The sequence below is a fragment of the Lactuca saligna genome, chromosome 7, assembly GCF_052625555.1.
Source record: "Lactuca saligna cultivar CGN05327 chromosome 7, ASM5262555v1, whole genome shotgun sequence".
NCBI classification, from domain to species: domain Eukaryota; kingdom Viridiplantae; phylum Streptophyta; class Magnoliopsida; order Asterales; family Asteraceae; genus Lactuca; species Lactuca saligna.
This window is the reverse complement of record NC_136423.1, coordinates 171333062-171354912: the sequence shown is the minus strand read 5'-3', so window position 1 is coordinate 171354912 and position 21851 is coordinate 171333062. Positions and strand designations below refer to the sequence as shown.

The 21851-nt window shown below is 36.6% G+C and overlaps 1 protein-coding gene across 2 annotated transcripts; it reads left to right on the top strand.

Moving 5' to 3' along the window:
• Positions 1-17117: 17117 nt before the first annotated feature.
• Positions 17118-21586, top strand: LOC145006160 (protein SPA1-RELATED 4-like). Of its 2 annotated transcripts, XM_078965257.1 has the most exons (8): positions 17120-17356; positions 17482-18378; positions 18463-18620; positions 18739-19588; positions 20197-20343; positions 20465-20776; positions 21052-21111; positions 21207-21586. In XM_078965257.1, exons 2-8 carry the CDS (start codon positions 17599-17601, stop codon positions 21393-21395), a joined length of 2496 nt encoding a protein of 831 aa, XP_078821383.1. In that variant the 5' UTR covers positions 17120-17356; positions 17482-17598; the 3' UTR covers positions 21396-21586. The 2 variants fall into 2 exon arrangements, with proteins under 2 accessions (XP_078821384.1, XP_078821383.1); XM_078965258.1 differs by lacking the exons at positions 21052-21111; positions 21207-21586 and having other exon boundaries at positions 17118-17356; positions 20197-20367; positions 20465-20604.
• Positions 21587-21851: the final 265 nt, after the last annotated feature.

Sequence of the window (21851 nt, the reverse complement as noted above, 5' to 3'; positions counted from 1 at the left end):
CTCTTCTCTCTCTCTCTCTCTCTCTCTCTCTATATATATATATATATATATATATATATATATATATCAAAGTTCATCTCTCCCCCCTCTCTCTCTCTCTCTGAGATCTTCACCCACCTTCACCATGAACACACATAAATATAAAAACATATATACACCTTATCTAGATCAAAGTTCATATATATTGGGCTCTTGACTCATCTTCACCATCGGATGGGTTTTTTTTTTCTTTAGACACACACACATAGACATATATCTACAGACCTAAGTCGATTTTTTGGATGAAACAGACATGTTTGTTCTTCAGGCACATGAACAAATACACATGCTGTACAAAACAAACAAAAATCTTCAAAACCAAGATGTTCGATTTCAATTATAAAATTGTCAAATCCAAAAATCAAATGTAAACCTTACATACTTTGTTTCAACGCTCAAAGGTTGAAATTGTAAATCATTTAATTAAACTGTAAATCAATTTTCTTTTATAATGGGGTTTCGTAGATGTGAAGATATACACCTGGAAGGAAGGATTAACAAAGAGAATGAGAAAGGATAAAGGTTCTTGACAGTTAGAGCAGATGCTTGAAGGGAATCTGAACGCCAAATTTATGTTTGCCTCATAGAGATGGCGACCTTCTTGGTGTTGCAGATCTTGCAAGTATACGACATCTTTCAGATGATGTTGAGGATTATATCGGGTAGAATTGTGAGAGAGAGACATAGTAGGAATGGCGATGGTTGCTGGTCTTAAAATTGTAGTGGCGATGGTGGTGCTTCGTCACTGGTATGTGAGGGTATGGCTGACAGGAGAATGAGGATGTGGTTGTTTAGGGATCTAGGTTGTTCCACTATTCGATCATCATCCGTGGGCGGCAGCGATTGTTGGATAACGAGTGTGATTAATCATCATCTTTAGCCACACTTATCCACGGCGTAGCAAATCAGGATGGAGTTTTCCCCTTTGGTTGCGCGGGTGAATGGAAGTAGAGTAGATCGGAGGTGATAAGATGAAAAGTAGGTGAGAGGCAGAGTAGAGGTGAAGAGGTTGTAGACGGTGTTTAATGTCAACGGAGAGAGAGAGAGAGAGAGAGAGAGAGAGAGAGAGAGAGAGAGAGAGAAAGAGAGAAAGAAAGAAAGAGAGAGAGGGGGGGGGGGGAGAGAAGAGAAGGGATTATATTTAATTCTTATTTTTTTTTTGAAAAAAATATAAGAAAACATCATAAATGGTCCCTGTGGTTGTGAAATGACAAAAATGCCCTTCAGTTAACGGACATAACTTAACGGAGTTAGCAATAAGGACCAATCGTCAAAAGTTTTGAAAGCACAGGGACCATTTATGAGATTTTTAAACCACGGGGACTAAACTTCAGAATCTGGAAAAACACAGGGACCATTTATGATGTTTTTTCTTCTTTCAAAATTACAAGTTGTAAAAAAAGTGATGAATTATTTTTTGAAATTTGTAAAAATCCAAAAACGAAGTGATATGTTATTCTTTCAAAATTACAAGTTGTAAAAAAAGTGATGAATTATTTTTTGAAATTTGTAAAAATCCAAAAACAAAGTGATGTTTTATTCTTTGAAATTGCAAGTTGTAAAATAAGTGGTGAATTATTTTTTGAAATTTGTAAAAGTCCAAAAACGAAGTGATTTTTATTCTTTGAAATTGAAAGTTGTAAAATAAGTGATGAATTATTTTTTGAAATTTGTAAAAGTCCAAAAATGAAGTGATGTTTTATTCTTTGAAATTGAAAGTTGTAAAATAAATGATGAATTATTTTTTGAATTTTGTAAAAGTTATATGAAATGATATGTTATTCTTTTAAATTAATAGGGCTATATAAAATTTAATTTATTGTTTGGTATCAAAAATTAAAATACTTAAATGTGTTATAAAAAAATAATGAAAATATTGTTAATAATTATAAATAAATTGAAAAACTCCAAAAGTAAAGGGACCATAAATGTAAAATATAGATTTTGTATGTAGCACCTGGTTCTTGGTACGTATAATCTATCTAAGTGATTTAATTTTTTAGCATTGGAATCGACGAGTTGTAGGCCCGACTCGCCGAGTAGTGCCGGGACATTGATCACGTTTAAGTTGGCGACTCGGCGAGTCCTCGCTGTCTGGATGAAACCCTAATTTCAAGGGTTTGCACCCTATTTAAACCAACCTTATGCACCCCAAGCCCGACTCCTTCACCCTCAGAGCTCCCTATATCGTCCTAACCCCTTTTTCTTGTGAGATTGAAGTGTTTTGGTGTGATTTCTTGAAGATTTTGAGAGAAGAAGAAGAGTAGATCAAGAGGAGAAGAAGGAGGCTAAATATCTTGGTGATATTTCAGTGATTCATTGAGGTATAATTCAGTTCCTTCTGCTTTTATGCTTAAAGTCCCTTAGAGCACCATTAAAGTCCTTCTTGAACCATTTCCAAGCTTAATTATGGATTAGGGTTTGTAATGAGTTGTGTAACCTCTAGATCTAGGCATGTTTGAGCTCCAGAAGCTCGGATTCAGGGCCTTTATGGAAGCATATTGCTTGAATGTCCTAGATCTACCATTTTAGCCTTTATTTGGCCTTAAATCCCCATTCTATACATGTATACACGAAAAGTTGGAAACTTTACGTGTAAAACCTACCCTAAGAACTCAGATCTATGTATGGCATGAGCTGGATTCAAGCAAAATCGAGTATATAGTAATTGCATGTGAATGACTCGGCGAGTCGTTCATCGGACTCAGCGAGTCGAGTCGCGAGTCCCCGAGTTTTCCCCTTTTTCGTGTTTGCTGAGTGGAGTTGTGAGTCATGGGTGGACTCAGTGAGTCGGAAGCCAGACTGTGACATCCCCATTTTCACAGCCAGAAAAGACCGATTTTGTTTATGCTTTATAAAAATCAGAGTTCTTTTAATAAAAATGTTGCGGAATTCGTTCCCAGAAAAACACGATAAATACGTTATTAAAACATTTTCGAAGAAACGTATTTTATTCATTTTAAAATGTTTGGGATGTCATCGTCAATACAGGAACATAAGCATAAGCAGAACTTACATTTATTTACACTAGTGATCTACATCTCTTTAATCTCTCAGTGTAATGTGACTTCATATCAACACCTGTGATATAAATAAACTGAGTGGGTCAGGTTGGGAAACCTGGTGAGTACATAGGGTTTTCAACCCACAATAATATAATTATTATGTTTAAACAATCAAGCAATTAAACCCAATTACCCATCCCCATTATCTTTTTTACTCTTAAGTATCTACCCTAAGAATCAGCTATTTCTCGTTCATTCATTCCTAAGGATTATCCTAAGGAATCGGCACAAAGTCCATCATTGCCACGGTTTACGGGCACTACGTCTGCATAGTCGCCAAGGTTTAGGCATCAAGTCTGCATGATCACCAAGGTTTAGGCATCAAGTCTGCATGATCACCAGGGTTTAGGCATCAAGTCTGCATGATCACCAGGGTTTAGAGTACACCGAGTGAACATGTCATTCACAACACCTACAGGTTGCGAGCTTGCTAGTGTTCCACTGGACCGTCTAGAATAGTCTATGGTTGTCATCCATACTCTGCTGAATGACGGGGCCATCATTTGGGAAAAAGGCTTCTCACATCGTCCACCTCTCATCCTCACCTCACGATCTATTTCACCTCTCAACTCATCATCCAACTCATACTCCATCTATTACATCTACCCATGTCTTACCCCAACATTATCGTAGATATAAAATACATATACAGTTTAAATCATTTAAAACATGTATAAAATCGTTCATCCAACATAGACAACAAGTATTCAGATAATATGCACACATAGCACGTAATTTATATAAAATACTTCATATCTATGTGTAAGATGAAAGTAACTATGCACTCACAACACGTAATTTATATTAAATACTTCATATCTGTGTGTAAGATGAAAGAGACTATGCACTCACTTGAAAAGGTGGTGACTCGGTACTCGGACAGCGCTTCGTTTACTTTAAAATAATTTCCTTCGACAAAACCTAGTATTATCACCACTAGATTTTAGTCTAATATTTACCGTGACTAATTATTAGTCTAGCTATTATTACTATTATATAAGCGTTAAAAAATACTTATATAACCCATAATAATAGCCCAAGTATTTATTATAAGTTTCTAATAACGTTACTATAATTAAATAAAAGCTATATTAAAAATAGCTTAGGCGTAGCTCACTTACAACGGGTTTTATGGAAAACCAGGCTTTGCTTGAAGCAACATTTCCGAGCCAAAAAGCTCTTCTTCTCGGAGCCGCCGAGCACTCCGAGGCTTCCGCCTCGTGCTAGGGAGGTTCCCTAGGCTTTTCGGGGGATTTCGGGGCTAGAGAGAGGTTCTAGAGAGAGTAAAGAGAAGAAAGAATGAGAAATGTGTGAAGAAAATGAGGGTGGGAGAGGTGGTATTTATAGGGTGAAAATGGATGAACTTGGTGCCACATGTCACCATCTAGTGGCAAGACTTGGGGAGAAAGCAATGGCCAAGATTGTGCCACATCACCCATTTTCGCACAACACACTTCCGACTTCTAAAATCCGTAACTTTCACATACGACCTCCGTTTTTACGTTCTTTATATCCACGCGTAGGTAAAAATAATATCTACAACTTTCATTTTGACTCCGTCGGCTAATTCTCGACCGATCTTAAATTTAATAGAACGAGGCGTTTAGACTATTAAATGACCGCGGAGAATTCGTAACTCCTTCATACGGACTCCGTTTTCGTCTGTCTTTTTACCGTTGAGTTCCTATTAATGAGATATTCAACTCTAATTTAGGTCGCATAAGCCAAAAACCGCTCGAACTAAAATTCGAGTTTCGGGTTGTACACTATTAAGCCGAATCTTAGAAAAATCATAACTTCTTCATACGAAGTCAGATTTGGGTGTTCTTTTTATGGATTTTCTCGGTTTAACATATTCTACGATTTTCATTTAGATCACTAAGGATAAATCTCGCTCTATCGTAAATTCACTTTTTACGGGTCATAACTTATTCGTTATAACTCGGATTTCGGCGTTCTTTATATGTACGGAAACCTTGTGACATATACTAAAACTTGGTTCAAATTATTTATTCTAAATAATATTTTGTCGAAAAGTCATTTTCGACCCCTATTATCTCTAAGTTGACTAGCCCGGATCTACGGGCATTACACAGACTCATCTATGGAGGGACTCGGTGAGTCAATGCCCTGAATCAGCGAGTCCAAGGCAATATTCTTACCTCAAGAAGAGACTCGAAGAGTTGTTCATACAACTCGACGAGTCGGATAAAGGATCATTGGTCATCAGTTTAGAAGGATAACTCGTCGAGTCATCGCCTAACTCGACGAGTAGAGTCGAGTATGAGGACAAATGGGAAGGATAGGGACTCAGAAAGTTGGCGAGCTAATTCGGCGAGTCAGGTAGTTGACTTTGACTTTGACTTGGTGAGGGGTAAAATGGTCATTTTACCCCATGGGCAGTTAGCAGTGTTTGATTTGGGTATTTTATGGGAAATTACAGCCGAGGGATTTTTGAAGCAGTAGCAGACAGACAGTTCCCACACAGATCAGCAGCTACTACGAGGTGAGTTACCTTCCAGTAACGGTGGGTCTACGACCACAATGCTGACCCACCAGTAGGAGTTGTATGTTAGATGATTGTCTCTGTGATATTCATCTAGGGTTGCTACTACATGTGCTATGTTTATGTGCTAGTATGATATGATGCTATGTGCTAGTGACAGTAGGGGAGATAGTCCCCAGGTTACCGGTCAATAGGGCCGAAGGGGCGGTCATGCCCAACCATGCTAGGTAGATTATGTGATATGTGTTATGTGGTAGTAGTAGGGGGTGAAATAGTCCCCAGTATCCGGTCGAGAGGACCAAAGGAGAGGCCAGCACCGAGATATGCTAGTCAGTATCCGATCGAGATGACCGAAGGGGAGGCCAGCACCCAGATATGCTAGTCAGTACCTGGTTGAGAGGACCGAAGGGGTAGGTCAGGCACCCAGATATGTCTGAAAATATATGTATGTTATGTGGTTATATGGTATGTGGTATAGTGGGGGAACTCACTAAGCTTCGTGCTTACGGTTTTTAGTTGTTGTTTCAGGTACCTCTTCTGTCAAGGGGAAGGAGCTGGTGCGGTAGCGGCACATCACACACACGCCTTTATTTTCCGCACCATGAGTCATTCTGGGATTTTGTACTCTGACATTATTATGTTTTACGTTTTGGTTTACGGTCACGAGACATGTTTTATTAGAGTTATTATCGTATGATATTTTGTTACAAACATTTTGCAAATCACTTAATTAAAAATGAAATTTTTGGCCCGTATTTTTGGGATGTTACATTGTATGTAAAAGAAAAAAATTAAAATAAAAGTGGCGATTGATTTAAAAGCAAAAAAGAAGAGCGCGTGATATAGGTTTCATAGGGGGTGGCGGATAAATGCACAAAAATAATAAAATTGGGTGAAACTGTTTAGAAATCCATTTTTATATTTTCCCTGCTTAAGTATGTTTAATAATAGTATTACAAAAAATTTGGGAATTTTTATCATCTGAATGCTACTTTTCACGAATTTATATTCATATAAGGCTTAAATTTTTTGAAAAATAGCTAACCACATCAAAAATCAAGGGAAATTTGTGGACGATCTCTACTGTATTTGGAATGAAAATGTAAAGTTTTAAAACTTTTGGAAACTTTTTGATAATGTTTTGGATTTTAAGAGTTTAAAATACCTTTAAATGTGGTTAAATACCCTCAATTAATATTATAAAAATCTGGAAAATAATTTCCAAAATTGTCTTAATCACATGAGTTATAAAATTTCACCATTTCAGAAAATTTTTACCAATTAATATAAAACCAATATTAGAACAAAAATTAGGCATTTCTCTATATGTAGAATTTAGTATATTAGCATTAGATTTCGACATAGAAACTCACTAATGTGTGTTTGATGTCGTAGGATTTCGGTAGTAAGGCGTTGGTGTATCCTAAGGCACCACTTGTAGCAACTTGAAACATTATGAGTATTCACACCTCCCCTTATTTTCTATTTTCAGTTTTGGGGTGGAAAAACATGTTCGAAATACTATTTATTGTTCGTTGTATTTAAGTTGATTTGTATCAAACTTGATTGCTATATTTTTGCTATGTATGTTTATGCAACTTGAAATATGAGGCCTTATCGTCTTAAGTCCCTTCCACTTTACTCCAACCATTAACTCTTTGAGCCAATGGTCATTATGGATAACGCTATTAGGAATTGAGAACTCCTCACTCGCCCGATTACTTGAGTGAATGATACTATATTCATCTATGGAACGATAAACATAGATCTTGATAGGGTATCAGTCATAGGCTTGGTTGTGAAGTCACTGTTTTCTCATATATATACAAACTTGTTTATTAATTATAGCAATGAACTTTGTTTCTCATTATAGCAATGCACTTGTATTTATGGAAGCTTTTATACCAAATCTTGATTTAGTAAATTGTGAACTCACCAACTGTTTTCATAGTTGACCCTCGTTTTACATGCTTTTTCAAGAAATAATTAGTAAGTGGATATAAAGATTCATCATCATAAAGCATGTTGCATCGTGCTGAAGTTATTTTATGAAGTTAACTTTTGAACAATGTTATTTTGGGAAACTTGTATTTTGTTGTGTTTAAATTATGGGTTGTAAACTTTTAATTACTACTATGATGATGTTGTTGGATTAGGTGTGTAAGCCCATAACTATAATTGGTATGTGCTTGATTTGATTGTAGCATGATCCTTTTGGGTTGCCTTCACTCTTGCAACTTGACATGATGACTTTTGGAGAGAAGTTGAATTTATTGTTTGGAATAATAAATTCATATAAATGATTTATTAATATGTTATGAGAATAATATATTAAGTGGAAATCATGTTGTTTAATTAATATTTAATCAAAAATTGATTTAGAATTAATTTTGGGATTAAAGGAATTAATTAAAAGTACAAGGGTTGTTTTCTAAATCATTGATAGTTGTGAAACTGGGCTCTTGGACTCCTTGAATAAGAGTGGATTAAAATTATAGGGTGACCCTATAAGTTTTCGTCTAAGGGCCTTCTAATGAGGAGTCCATGGGCTACTTAGGCCTTAAGCAGGGAATTAGGGTTTCCGCCTGCAAACCTAACTTTGTGAATAAGCCACCTATGTATAAAAGGGATTCAAACCTTTAGATTTTCAGCATATGCTTGCATTTGTAAACCCTAGCCAAAATTCCTAAGTGATTCCTCCTTTCTCCTCTCATCCTCTTGCAAAGAGTGTTTGTAAGCCATTAGAGGTGTCACATTTGAGGCACTTCCTTTCAAGAGTCAAGGATCTTCAAGGTGTTCTTGTTATTACTACATAACGAGTAACGTAATCATCTAAACCCTATTTATAAATAGATTTTGATTTATATACTAGTTTCTAGGGTTTTGATTTGGTATTCAAATTTGCATGTTCAACTAGTGAAAAACTTAGATCCAAAGCAATTATGGTTGCATGTACACATAGGTTGTAGTTATGCTTAAAAATCATAGTGTTATTGTAGCATCTGAATCCTAAGGTAATAAAAATATTAATTTTTGCATTTAGAAGAGGCTCATGACGTGAGCCATAGTGGTCACGTCATGAGTAGGACCATTGACCGTTTGACCCGTGTTCTCGAACCTCACGACGTGAGGCATAAGGTCTCACGATGTGAATCATGCCTGATGGTCCCAAACCCTAAAAATCGAGTATAAAACAGAATGAGGAGGCTAGGATCACCCATCCTCAGCCTCTTTCACTCCCAAGTCACTGAAAAACCCTAGATTCGGCCCTCTTGAGCCCTTGAGCCATTGTTGGTGGTATTGGTGTGTTATTGGTGTTTTTATTTCCTTGAAGAAGAAGAAGAAGCTCTTGTGGTGGTTCCTTTTGGCGAGATAAGCTCCTCCTTGTGGTACTTTTGAGCTTATAGGCCTCTGTAAGTCTCAAAGATCCTACCTTTCTCTTCTAATCTTGCTAGATCTAGGTTTTGGTTACCTTCTTTTCACGGGATCTTGGATTATCATGCATGAGGTCCGTAACGTTGGCAACTTTATGGACCATTGACTCATTTGCTGTGTTAGAATCCTTGGATCTGGATTTTGGTGCAAGTTATGGACTCCAAGTTTGAATCTTGATGTTTATACCCATCTTTTGACCTAACGAGTGTTTAAGTCATGCATGAGACATGCATGACTGAAAAGATATGATTTTTATGGTCTTTTAGGCTAGATATGCTATTCTGGAAATCCCCAACGTGAATCTTAAAGGATTAAGAGGTTAATGTTGACATAACAGTTCTCACAACATAAGGGGTATAACATCACAACGTGAGCATGGTGATTGCGCCGATCTGAAACTCTGGGACGAGTAAACTGAGTTGACTCGCTGTGTCGACCCAAGACGAGTTGACTCTCACGACGTGAGCCAAGGAAGGTCACGATGTGAGGACATAATGATAAGGGAAGTTGACTATTGACCCTAGACATTGACTTTTGACCTAAGTTGACTTTTTGGCAACTATTGATGAATAGGGTAAGTCTAAGGGTTTCATTGCTTGGTTTCTTTGGTGTGGAGTAGTCTGGTGCACCTCTAATGGAGTCACAAACACTAACTAGCAATAGATAAACAAGAGAGAGAGAGAGAATGGAGGCTCTAGAAATCGGCTAGGGTTCTCTTTTCAAGCATAGGGCCGATTTCAAGGAGCCAATAGGTCCTTATATAGTTATGCTGTTACTAGGGTTTCCAGGTAAAACCCTAATTTCATTGCTTAAGCCTCAAGCAACTCATGAAACCATTCTAGAAGGCCCCTTGGACGAATTCCTTATGGGCTTCCCATAGAATTCGTCCACCCATTCTATTAGAAGTCCACAACCCAACTTGCAACTATCAGTAAATTGCAATATCAGTCCCCTTATATTTAATTAGTCTCTTTTGATCACCAAATTAATTTCTGATCAATACTAATTAAATAATATGATTTCTCAATTAATATATTATTATCATAACATATTAATAAATCATTAATTAACCTCTTTCTTTATAAATCATCCTACCAAGTTGCTATTGTGAAGGCAACCCAAAAGGACCATGCTACTATCGGGTCAAGTACATCCTCGTTATAGTTATAGACTTAAACACTAATCCAACAAAGTGGTTGTACCACAAGGGGTCAGAGTGGACATGTGAGACAGGGCAGGAGATGAGAGATCATTATACATGATTATTTGAGGTAGTGGGCTTCAAGGACGAAGTTTGAGACAAGTGGGGGAGAATTATAACACATGGTTCTTGGTATGTATTTAAACTTATAATTTATTTATGTTATATGAGCAATTTTACGAGTTAGAAGCCCCAAACTCATCGAGTAGAAATGATCTAGACTGCGGGTTTTAAGAAACCTACTCGATGAGTTGAGAGGCATTAACTCGATAAGTAGGCTGGCAGAAATGAAACCCTAATTCCGGGGTTTTGCACCCTATTTGAACACCTTAAACCTAAGGTGTTGGCCTAATTTCCAGCCTCTACTATCCTAAACCCTAATCTCGAAACCCTAAGGCATCTGTGAGAGTTTATGAGCCATTTTGAGGGAGTTGTGTGTAAAACCAACTAGTTTTAAACCTAATTTTAATTATAAAATAAACACACAAAGGAAGTGGACCTATCAATTGTGGTAAAGCTAAATAAGTAGGGTATCGAACACAGGGAACGGTAAATTAAAACTAAAAACTAATTTTATCTAAAATTAAATAATAAAAGGGGGGGTTTCTCTAGTTTTACAAGACTAGAAACTTACTAACTATTACTTAGACTAAAAACTAGAAAAGCAAATATTCAACTAAATTCAATAACGAAAGGAACTTTATTTAGTTCAACTCAATTGATCCTATGGTTGATATTATGGTAATAGTTCAATGGATTAATTCTTCTATTAGCTACCGATTCAAGTAATTAGATTCACGTTCGCTGCACTAATCCTTAGAGAACAAACTAACTCAAACAGTGGCCAGTTGTCTAATTTAATTTAATTCACTAGGTTATTTATTCGGGTTAATTTAGACTTGTAATAGCTAACTAATTTGGTCCTTTAGTTAACCTCTTGTTGATGGTCATCACACAAGCTCACACATGAATTTATCTATTTTTTATAATTCTAGTTTCACAGTCGCTAATCTTAGTCATATAATAAAGTGGTTACATAAATTATATGAGGTAACAATTAAGAGATGTTCATGCAGCTTAATTATCTTCCTATTAACAGAAAAATAGTTACCATTCACACATAAGGTTCTTTAACAAGCTAGAATCAACAAAATCACCAATATTAAATCAATCCTACCATAAATCAAACCATAGTATCAATATTGTCTCCCCAAACAGAAGTTTAAAGGTTTTAGCTCATGATTGAGGTAATTAACAGCACAAAAACGAAATCTAAAAGTCTAAACATGATGAAGAACAATAGATTAAAGTAAGAATGATGTAATTTCGCCTCAAATCTCCTTCGAGATTGGTTTTAGGGTTGTATCTTCATTCTCCAGATCTCCCCTGACTCTAATTTGCGGCTTGCTTCTCCCCAAGGGTTCCAGAATTCCTTGTGTCGATCTGGAAAGCTGTTTTTATAGATTCGAACCAACTCGCCGAGTCCATGATTGACTCGTCGAGTCTATCACTTAATTCCCGTGCACGGTAAGTCAGAGAGTTGTTATCTTCTCAATTCTTCGATGCGACTCGCCAAGTAGTCGACCCTCCTGGGCGAGTACCTTGTATTTTTAACATTTTTCTTCTTTGTTCAACTCCCAAGCTCCCAACCACTGCTCCTGCTTCCTTTTGCTTCCGAGCTTTGCTTTTGGACTGAAAACACAATTCAAACACTTTTAAGTATCTTTTGTCCATGATATGCAATAAATTAGCTAATAAATGATAAAAATTTATACTTAATATAAGGCTAAATATGCAAATATCATGTGTGTTATAAGCTTTTGGAAGAAAGAAAAGCATAAGGGATCAAGGAGGAGTTGTTGGATCCTTAAACTTTGCTTCATTTTTCATCATTTTCAAGTAAGGAAGTCTCAACCTTGCCTTGTAGTTACATAGATTTCTATATTGGCGTCTTTTGCTTGATTTTGACCCAATTATGTGGTCTTTGAGGAGTTGGATGTCCCTTATGAGCTAACCTTTTAGATATAGGGTTTCAAGTAGCTTGCATGACAAAAAGGTGCAAACTTTATGGTCCTAAGAGCTCCATGCACCTTCTAGGCCTTTGCTTTGGCCTTTAAAGCTCCATAAGGTCATGCATGTGAGTAAAGTTGGGGACTTTACGTGTCCTTTTAGCCCTTAAGGTGCAGATCTATGTTTATGGACTATATCTTGAAGACATGGGGATTATTAGGTTAAAACATAAGCCTTTTTAGGCTAGGGTTTGGGTTTAATGCCTTGGAGTGGTTCTTAATGGGTAAAGTTGGAAACTTTACCCTCCTAGCCGTGTTTTCAGCCTAGATCTGGAAAGATAGGGATTTGGTTCGAAGATTAGTGACTTAATGCATTAAGTAAGCTGGCAGACTGATAAACTTGACGAGTCCATAAGGGGACTCGGCGAGTTGGTTTGGGATTATCCTAATTTTGTTGAAAACGGAAGAACTCGACGAGTTGGATCGCGATATCATGATTTTGTGATTTATGGAAACTCAAAGAGTTGAATAATAACTCGGTGAGTTAAGTCAACTCGAAGTGTTGACTTTGACTTTGACCTGGGTGTTGACTTTGACATGGATGTTGACTTTGACTTTGACACAGGTGTTGACTTTGACTTTGACTAAAGTTGACTCTTAAGGGGGTTAGAAGTATGAAATGGTAATTAAGAAGACGTTTTATGTTTAGGGGATTGAGTTGGGTTGATATTCGGAGCTGATGACTGTTTAGTTACTTTCCTATATTCGAAGTGAGTTACCTTCTCGATAGTAGTGGGTCTAAGGCACCAATATCGGCCCACTAGTAGTTGTTTATAGTTAGATGATTGTCTTTATGATAATTGTCTATTATCATTTATATGCTAGTATGCTATGATATTATGTGGTAGTGGTAGGGGTGAAATAGACCCCATATCCGGTTGATAAGACCGAAGGGGAGACCATCACCCAGATATGCTCGGTAATAACTAGTTGATAAGACCGAAAGGGGAGGCCAACACCCAGATAGGCTCAACAATATCCGATTGATAAGACCGAAGGGAAGGCCAACACCCAGATATGCTCGATAGTATCCGGTTGATAAGATCGAAGGGGAGGCCAACACCCAGATATGCTCGATAGTATCCTATTGATAAGTCCGAAAGGGGAGGCCTGCACCTAGATATGCTTGGCAGTATGTTTGGTATGTGGTATGATGGGGGAACTCACTAAGCTTCGTGCTTACGGTTTACAGTTTTGGTTTCAGGTACTTCTTCTTCAAAAAGAAAGGAGTCTACATGATCGCAACGCATCACATTATGATTTTCCGCATGACTAGATCTTTGGGAGTTGTACTATGATATTATCTTTTATGACATGTTTTGATGATTGACATACTGATTTGATTATGATATGGGATGACACTATTGATCTTTTCAGACTATTGGTTTTTATAAATTACTCAATTGAAAATGAAATTTTTGGTCTTAAATCTTAGGATGTTACATTATGTGGATTAAGAGTGATTAACATTTGAATGATCCCTAGACTAGATTGCTAACCATCTGATTCCAAATCCCCGCTTCATCTCTCTTGCTGGTGATTGGTAAAAAAATATTATTTATTTATTTGTTTATCCTTCTAGCCGTTGCGACAGGCGAAAAAAATAAAAAATTTAATATTTGTTTCTTATTAATGAATATATATATATATATATGTGTGTGTGTGTGTGTGAGAGAGAGAGAGAGAGTGTGTGTGTGTGTGTGTGTGTGTTTATCATTTGACACATCTATAAATGCATCACTACTTTCACCTTCAAATTCACACCGTCTTATATCAGTTTCTCTTTATTTTTTTTAAAAAAAATGAATCCCAACAATCTAACCCTAACATCCAATAGAAGAAAAAACCCATTGTTTTGAGTTCAAGCACCTCAATTCAAAATATTTTGTCTCTCGATCCATCCCAAGGGGTTTATCGTCCCCAACTTGATGCTCTTACTCAATCCCCTTCATAATTTCAATACTAAAATGTTAGACAATTTCACCCTATGCAAGTGCCAAATGTTACTCCAGATATGCTCACAAAATTTGTTGTTTTTGCCGATCAAATCAACACCAAAGCTAAGCCCCACTCCATCAATCTCAAACCCAAAGTCAAACACCACTCTCTCACTCTCAACCACAATACTAAAGCATTGATGAGTCAGAGGACGAAATTGTACGAGAAGCTCAACCCCCACCACCACCACCACGCCGCAAAGGAAAACAATTTGTGCAAGAGACTAAAAGACAAAAGCCGATAACATGGACTCCCCAAGAAGAGCTAGTGTTGACAAAGCTTGGGTTGATATTTATAAGGATTCGGTGAAGGGAAATGCATAACCGAAAGATGAAGAGTACCGTACCAAACACCAAACGAATTCAAAGTTTCGAGAAATAGCGAAAGTCGTTTAAAAAATAAACGGATTGTACAGCAACCTAAAAACTCCAAGGAAGAGCGGTCAAGAAGATGAAGAAATTCTTCAAAAGGCATTGCATTTTTTTGCAAGGAAATTATTTTTAAATAAATCAATTATTTTTATTTAAAAATAAAATAAAAATGAAATGTAGTTAAATGTGACCATTTTCTGTAAGGAAAAAGAAGAGTAAAGAAAAAACTTACTTGGTACTAAAAAAATTTAAGATGGTTTAACAAGAAACCTATGAGAGTAATAGTATGTTCCGATTCAGGCCACCTACACTCACTTCCGTGGAAACTCGGATCAGTAACTTTATTTGTTCGTTGAATTAAGCTTTCTTCCGATTATAGATCTTATGGAGATGTCGATGAGGTTTGTGAATTGTTCATATCCTCATTGGAAACCCTAACTAGTTGTTAATGATTAGTTTATTAATAAGATTATGTTAGTTGACTAATCTTCAAATAATCACCTAATCATGTGGTGTGGCCCCTCACAAAATCAAAGATCATGTTCCTCCAAACTTTAATCTATATTTTATTGCATCCTCAGAGGCCTACAATTTTTATTTATATATATAATTATAGTAGATTGCAGTTTGGAAGGTTATGAGTTTTTAGAGGACCTGAAAGTGCCACGTAGTCCATGTAGAAAAGATGTGGATTGGAGATGATGGGTGAGTCTAGGGTTTCAAATAGAAAACAGTAGACAAAACTGTAAAAATGGTCCTGTGGTATGCACTTTTTTTGAGGTTTGGTCCAAACTTCGATTTTTTTGGATTGGTGATCCTTTTGAGCTACTTTGTATGTGGAAAAGATCCCTTGCCAAATTGAAATGACTAATATACCCTCCTGGTATTTTTTTTTTTAATCTTTTTTCTATTTATTTTAATGTTTTTTAAATTAAAAAATAAGGCCTCTCTCTCTATCTATCTCTCTCTAGAAACCCATATGCAAGAACGAAATCTACACATAAACACATATATAAATCGATATTTGGGGATGAACATACAAAAATTGATTTCCAGAACAAAAGTTTCTTGAATTCCCTCTCTTTGAATACCTTTTGCCCCTGTTCCTAATGCAGTTGTTTTGGTGCTGAAACACTTCATGGAGCTTGAACTGTTACCTCTAGTTGATGGAGAAACGTCTGAATTAGAGTTCGATTGACCAAAAAAATCTCCATCTTCACTTATAGAATGTATTTGCAGGGTTTTCCGTGCTAGTAGTTGAGCCCCAGTTTACAAAACAGGAGGAGGAAAGATCATGTTGTCGATAATGAAGAGCATTGGTGTAAGACTAGGAATTGTTCTTACGATCATATATCCATCCCAAGAGGATCTGTGTACCCATATATGATTTTTGAAGTTGAGGTACTCTATATACCCATTTTCTTCACCAAAATTACATCAAATCGGAATGGGGAAGGGATACCGACATCAGAGATTTGGGGTTGTGTTACCTGTTACCGGTGAACTCGATGAACATTGAATCAACAAGGCTTGAACTTGATGAACCCTAAATCTGAAAGGATCGGACTCGATGACAAAATCTAGAATTGGAGGTACCGATTGACACATATACAATCTGGCTTTTCGTTCCCGAAGAGGTCTTTTGATGTTTAAAACAAGAGATATGTCTTTTTCAAGAAGATAATCGTTTGCATATCGTTTTAGGATCGTTGGAGGATCTTGTGAAAGAAGATAATCAGGTTTTTTTTTTCTACAGGTGTTTAGGGATGGATCGAAGAAGCATGTTTTGACAAATTTCGAATATATGGCTGTAATGGAGATGAAAATGTTTAGAAGAGGGTGTCGATGGGGAGAGAGAAGGTGCGCCCTTCTTAATTTAGTAATTATTAAAATAAATATAATAATATAAGATTTAAAAAGAAATGAAAGAAAAATGAAAAATAAGTAACCAAGGGTGTCATTATTCAGGGACAAAAAACGCAATCAAATTAGCTCAAAAAGACCATAAAACCAAAAAAATCGGGGTTTGAACTAAAACCTAAAAAAAATAACACCACAAGAATTATGTTAGTTGAGGTTTGTGAATTGTTCATATCCTCATTGGAAACCCTAACTAGTTGTTAGTGATTAGTTTATTAATAAGATTATGTTAGTTGACTAATCCTCCAATAATCACCTAATCACGTGAAGTGGCCCCTCACAAAATCAAAGATCCTGTTCCTCCAAACTTTAATCTATATTTTATTGTATCCTCAGAGGCCTGCAATTTATATATATATATAATTATAGTAGAGTAGATTGCAGTTTGGAAGATTATGAGTTTTTAGAGGACCTGAAAGTGCCACGTAGTCCATGTAGAAAAGATGTGGATTGGAGATGATGGGTGAGTCTAGGGTTTCAAATAGAAAACTGCAAAGTATTATCAACATATGATTTTTCATCATTCCAAAAAGAGAAAACTATTGTTTTTTATTCATTCTCCCTCTCTCTCTCTCTCTCTCTCTCTCTCTCTTACACTGTGTGTTGACAGGGAAATAGTTTTCCATTTTATGTGGCTGTGGACAAAAGGTCACTGCTCTTAAAGAAACGATTTGATTTTTGCGGTTCCCGTCGGCTGAAGCTCAACAACTACCTCCCGATTAAGCTTCTCTCATCGTCATAATTCGTAACTGGTACTCCAAATTTGCATGCTTTTCGTTTTCGCTTTGATGATTTGTTGCTTATCCAACTACATCCTTGAGTTTTGATTTGTGATCGTGTGGTTCTTATAGCTTGTTTGAATGTTCAACAATTTCAGGTCAGAACGTGTTGCTTGTATCGTTTGTGGAGCTAAAATGCTTTTCTGATTCGCGATGGCGAGAGAATTTTTTACTACTGTATGCATTTGGTCTGATCGTTATAAAGCTATAGGCGGATGATAATGGAAAACTCGTCGGAATCCGGTTGGCAGAGGTCCGGCAGCTCGCGCGGGTTGAACTCTTCAGGAGTTTCGAACAGAAACCCCAGGATAATTCCTACAGGAACTTTCAGATTCTCCGGCGACACAGATCATGATTCCGGAATCATACCAGGGAGAAGAAGAAGAGAAAAAACCACTGCTTCCGTCTTGCCTCAATCTAACCGACTCGGAGCTGGAACTCAGTTCGGTTACTTCAGGGAAGACGACGGAGCTGTTATCCGGCCAGTGGAAGCGAAGGACGTTAGCTTACGACAGTGGTTAGATAACACAGAACGAGTCGTCGATGCTCTCGAATGCTTGCATATATTTACACAGATCGTTGAAATCGTGAACCTCGCACATTCACAAGGGTTTGTGGTTCATAATGTTCGACCTTCCTGCTTCGTCATGTCGTCGTTTAACCGTGTCTCCTTCATAGAATCTGTATCTTGTTCAGATTCAGGTTCTGATTCATGCGAGGATGAATCAAACAACAACAATCAAACAGCTGATTTCATGGGTGGATTGTGCTCATCTTCGGGTCCCGATCGAGAAAACCAAACCTCCTGGTTGCAATCCGGTTCAGAGAATCTAAACACCAGTAACGTCGACCAAGCGGAAGAGAAGAAAGACCGTTTCCCGATGAAGCAAATCCTGCAAATGGAAAGTAACTGGTACACAAGCCCGGAGGAGGCCGCCGGTGGTCAAAGCTCGGCCGCTTCTGATGTTTATCGACTTGGAGTTCTTCTCTTTGAGGTATTTTTTCCATAATTTTTTTTTCATCCATTTCTTTCTCATAACCTGAATCACTCGAATTCAATAATCTATGTCGATTTACAGTTATATTGCACAAGTAACTCACCAAAAGAAAAGAACGCCACCATGTCTAGCTTGAGACACCGTGTCTTTCCTCCTCAATTATTACTAAAATGGCCTAAAGAAGCTTTATTTTGCTTATGGTTACTGCATCCAGAGCCTGCTAGTCGGCCAAAAATGGAGTGAGTTTTTAGTTTTTAGTTTTGAATTTCCTCTAAAGGGCAATCTGGGTATTTGACTATTTGTTAATTACTTATTTATATCATAATCTTGTTCTAATTTTGTATTTTTTGTTATTAGTGAAGTGCTACAAAGTGAATTTCTTAATGAACCTAGAGACAATATACTCGAACGTGAAGCAGCAATTGAGCTCAAAGAAAAGATTGAAGAACAGGAATTGTTACTGGAGTTTCTTTTAATGCTGCAACAGAAAAAGCAGGAATCTGCAGACAATTTGAGAAGAACTGTTTCTTTTATATCTTCTGATTTACAAGAAGTTACAAAATTACAGATGTCCATTCGTGATAAAGGAGACTTAACTTCAAACCATGGAGATTTCCCATTTACTAATGATGATTCTGCAAGCTCAGGATCCAGAAAACGGATTCGACCCGTGACCCAAATTCCGGAAACATCCGGTAGTTTCCAAGATGAACAACCTTCTAGAAGCTCTCGGTTGATGAGAAACTTCAAGAAACTAGAATCAGCTTACTTTTCAACAAGACGCAGAGCTTTCAAATCAGTGGGAAGAAATGCAAATGCACCAATGAGTAGTGTTCTTACAGAGAGAAGTTCTGTGAATAATTTTGAAGGTAAACAAAGCGGATGGATTAATTCCTTTTTGGATGGATTATCAAAGTATTTGACTTTTAGGAAGTTAAAAGTCAAAGCAGATTTAAAACAAGGCGATCTGTTAAACTCTTCAAACCTCGTATGCTCTCTTGGATTCGATCGTGATGGTGAATTCTTCGCGACAGCTGGCGTCAACAAAAAAATAAAAGTATTCGAATACGATTCGATTGTAAACGAAAATCGCGACATTCATTACCCTGTTGTTGAATTGTCGAGTAGATCCAAATTAAGCAGTATTTGTTGGAATGGCTACATCAAATCCCAAATTGCTTCAAGTAATTTTGAAGGTGTAGTACAGGTAAATATATAAAAAAAAAATCAATTTTCTTTTATTAGATGGTGAAAGTTAATGTCAGAAATAGGTAACCAACTATTTAAAGTGTTCAAAAAACACCCCTGGACAAAAAAAAATGTTATCAAAAGGCAAGTTACTGCTACTACATTTGTTCAAAAGATATCATGGTGACCTACTGATTTCCTATTATAACATGTTTATCAGGTAAATTGAAGGGTTAATGTCGTAAATGGGTAACAAATTATTTAAACTGTTAATGGTAAACTCCCTAGACCACTTCAAACACCATTCACCACCACAACCACCACTTCGTGGTGGTGGTGGTGGTGAATGGTGTTTGAAGTGGGCGGGGGTGTTTTTTGAACAGTTTAAATAGTTTGTTACCCGTTTGGACACATTAGCCCTTCAATTTACCTGATAAACATGTTATAATAGGAAATCAGTAGGTTACCATGGTATCTTTTGAACAAATGTAGTAGCAGTAACTTGCCTTTTGATAACATTTTTTTTTGTTCAGGGGTGTTTTTTGAACACTTTAAATAGTTGGTTACCCGTTTCTGACATTAACCCTGAATAGTAATCAGTCATTTAATTATCTTTTGTTATTTCAGATATGGGATGTGACAAGGAACCAAGTATTTATGGAGTTGAAAGAGCACGAGAAACGTGTGTGGTCGGTTGACTTTTCAACCGCGAATCCGACAATGATAGCGAGCGGGAGTGATGACGGATCCGTGAAGCTCTGGAATATCAATCAGGCAATTCAGCTTTGAAAACTAAACGTACTGCAGATATATTTAATTGTAAAAAAGTAAAAGAAAAAAAAAATTGAAAATTGTGTAATAAATTTGTTTTTTCTTACATTGGTTGTCTATGCAGGAGGCGAGTGTGGGGACCATTAAAACGAAGGCGAATGTTTGTTGTGTTCAGTTTCCAAGTGATTCTGGGAGCAGTTTAGCATTTGGTTCAGCTGATCATAGGATTTATTACTATGATTTGAGGAATCCAAGTATGCCACTTTTTACATTAGTTGGACACAACAAAACTGTGAGCTATGTGAAATTTGTAGATTCCACGACTCTTGTATCATCATCCACTGATAACACTCTGAAGCTTTGGGATTTATCAGAGTGCACTTCTCAAGTCCTTGATTCCCCCATTCAGTCCTTCACAGGACATATGAACCTAAAGGTACACAATTATTTAATTTGTTTACTTCATTACTGTTCTTTTCAGATTTGACCCAAGGGCAAAATCGTCATTTCAAAATAAATTAAGCAAATAAAAATGCTTATGCACCTATACGAAAGCATTAGGAAAGCAAAACATGAGAATAAGTACTAAATTTGATAGAGAAAGGGTTCTGGGACCAAAATCGCAAAAGTCAGCTACACCGAGGGACCAAAAATGTAACTTAGTCGGAAATTAAACTAACTTTGATATGTTTTTTTTTATTTTCTTTTCAGAACTTTGTTGGATTATCGGTATCTGATGGTTACATTGCGACTGGTTCAGAAACAAATGAGGTAGCAAACTTTATTTGGTGGTAAATTGTTAGAGAATTGAATTTGATTTATTGTGAAAAATAAAAAATAATTAAAATAAAATGTTGTTGTTTCAGGTATTTGTGTACCATAAGGCATTTCCAATGCCTGCATTTTCGTACAAATTCAACACCACAGATCCAATTTCAGGAGATGAAGTGGACGACTCTGAACAATTCATTTCATCTGTGTGTTGGAGAAGTCAATCTTCCACTTTGGTTGCAGCAAATTCCATGGGGAATATCAAGCTTTTGGAGATGCTTTAAATTTAAGTTTAAGTTTCTTTCTTTCTACCTAAAAACATATATATATAATATATAATATAAAGCAAATCAAAGGTGTATAGGGACAGAAATTTTGATTTTGAGTATGCATGCATGCACTTACTTTGTGTTGTAATGTAGATAAAGAATTTAGTGGGACAAGACAAGAGGAAGGAAAATGTATATTTTTGCAACTTTTGTTTTTACCTTTCAAACTAAGCATGCACATTGTTTGCTAATTCTTGTTTCCAAATAAAGAAACCACTCAATAGTCTTGAAAATTGAAAAGTTAATCATAATGTGATTTCATAAAAGAAAACCAGACTTGTATGTTTACTCTTGTGAAATTGTAGAAAATACTTGACTTTGACAAAGTGTGTTATTTCATTTGGATGAAATTGTAACAGGAGCTAGATAAATCAAATATGGGAATTGAATTCCTACTTTTGGTTGTATTGC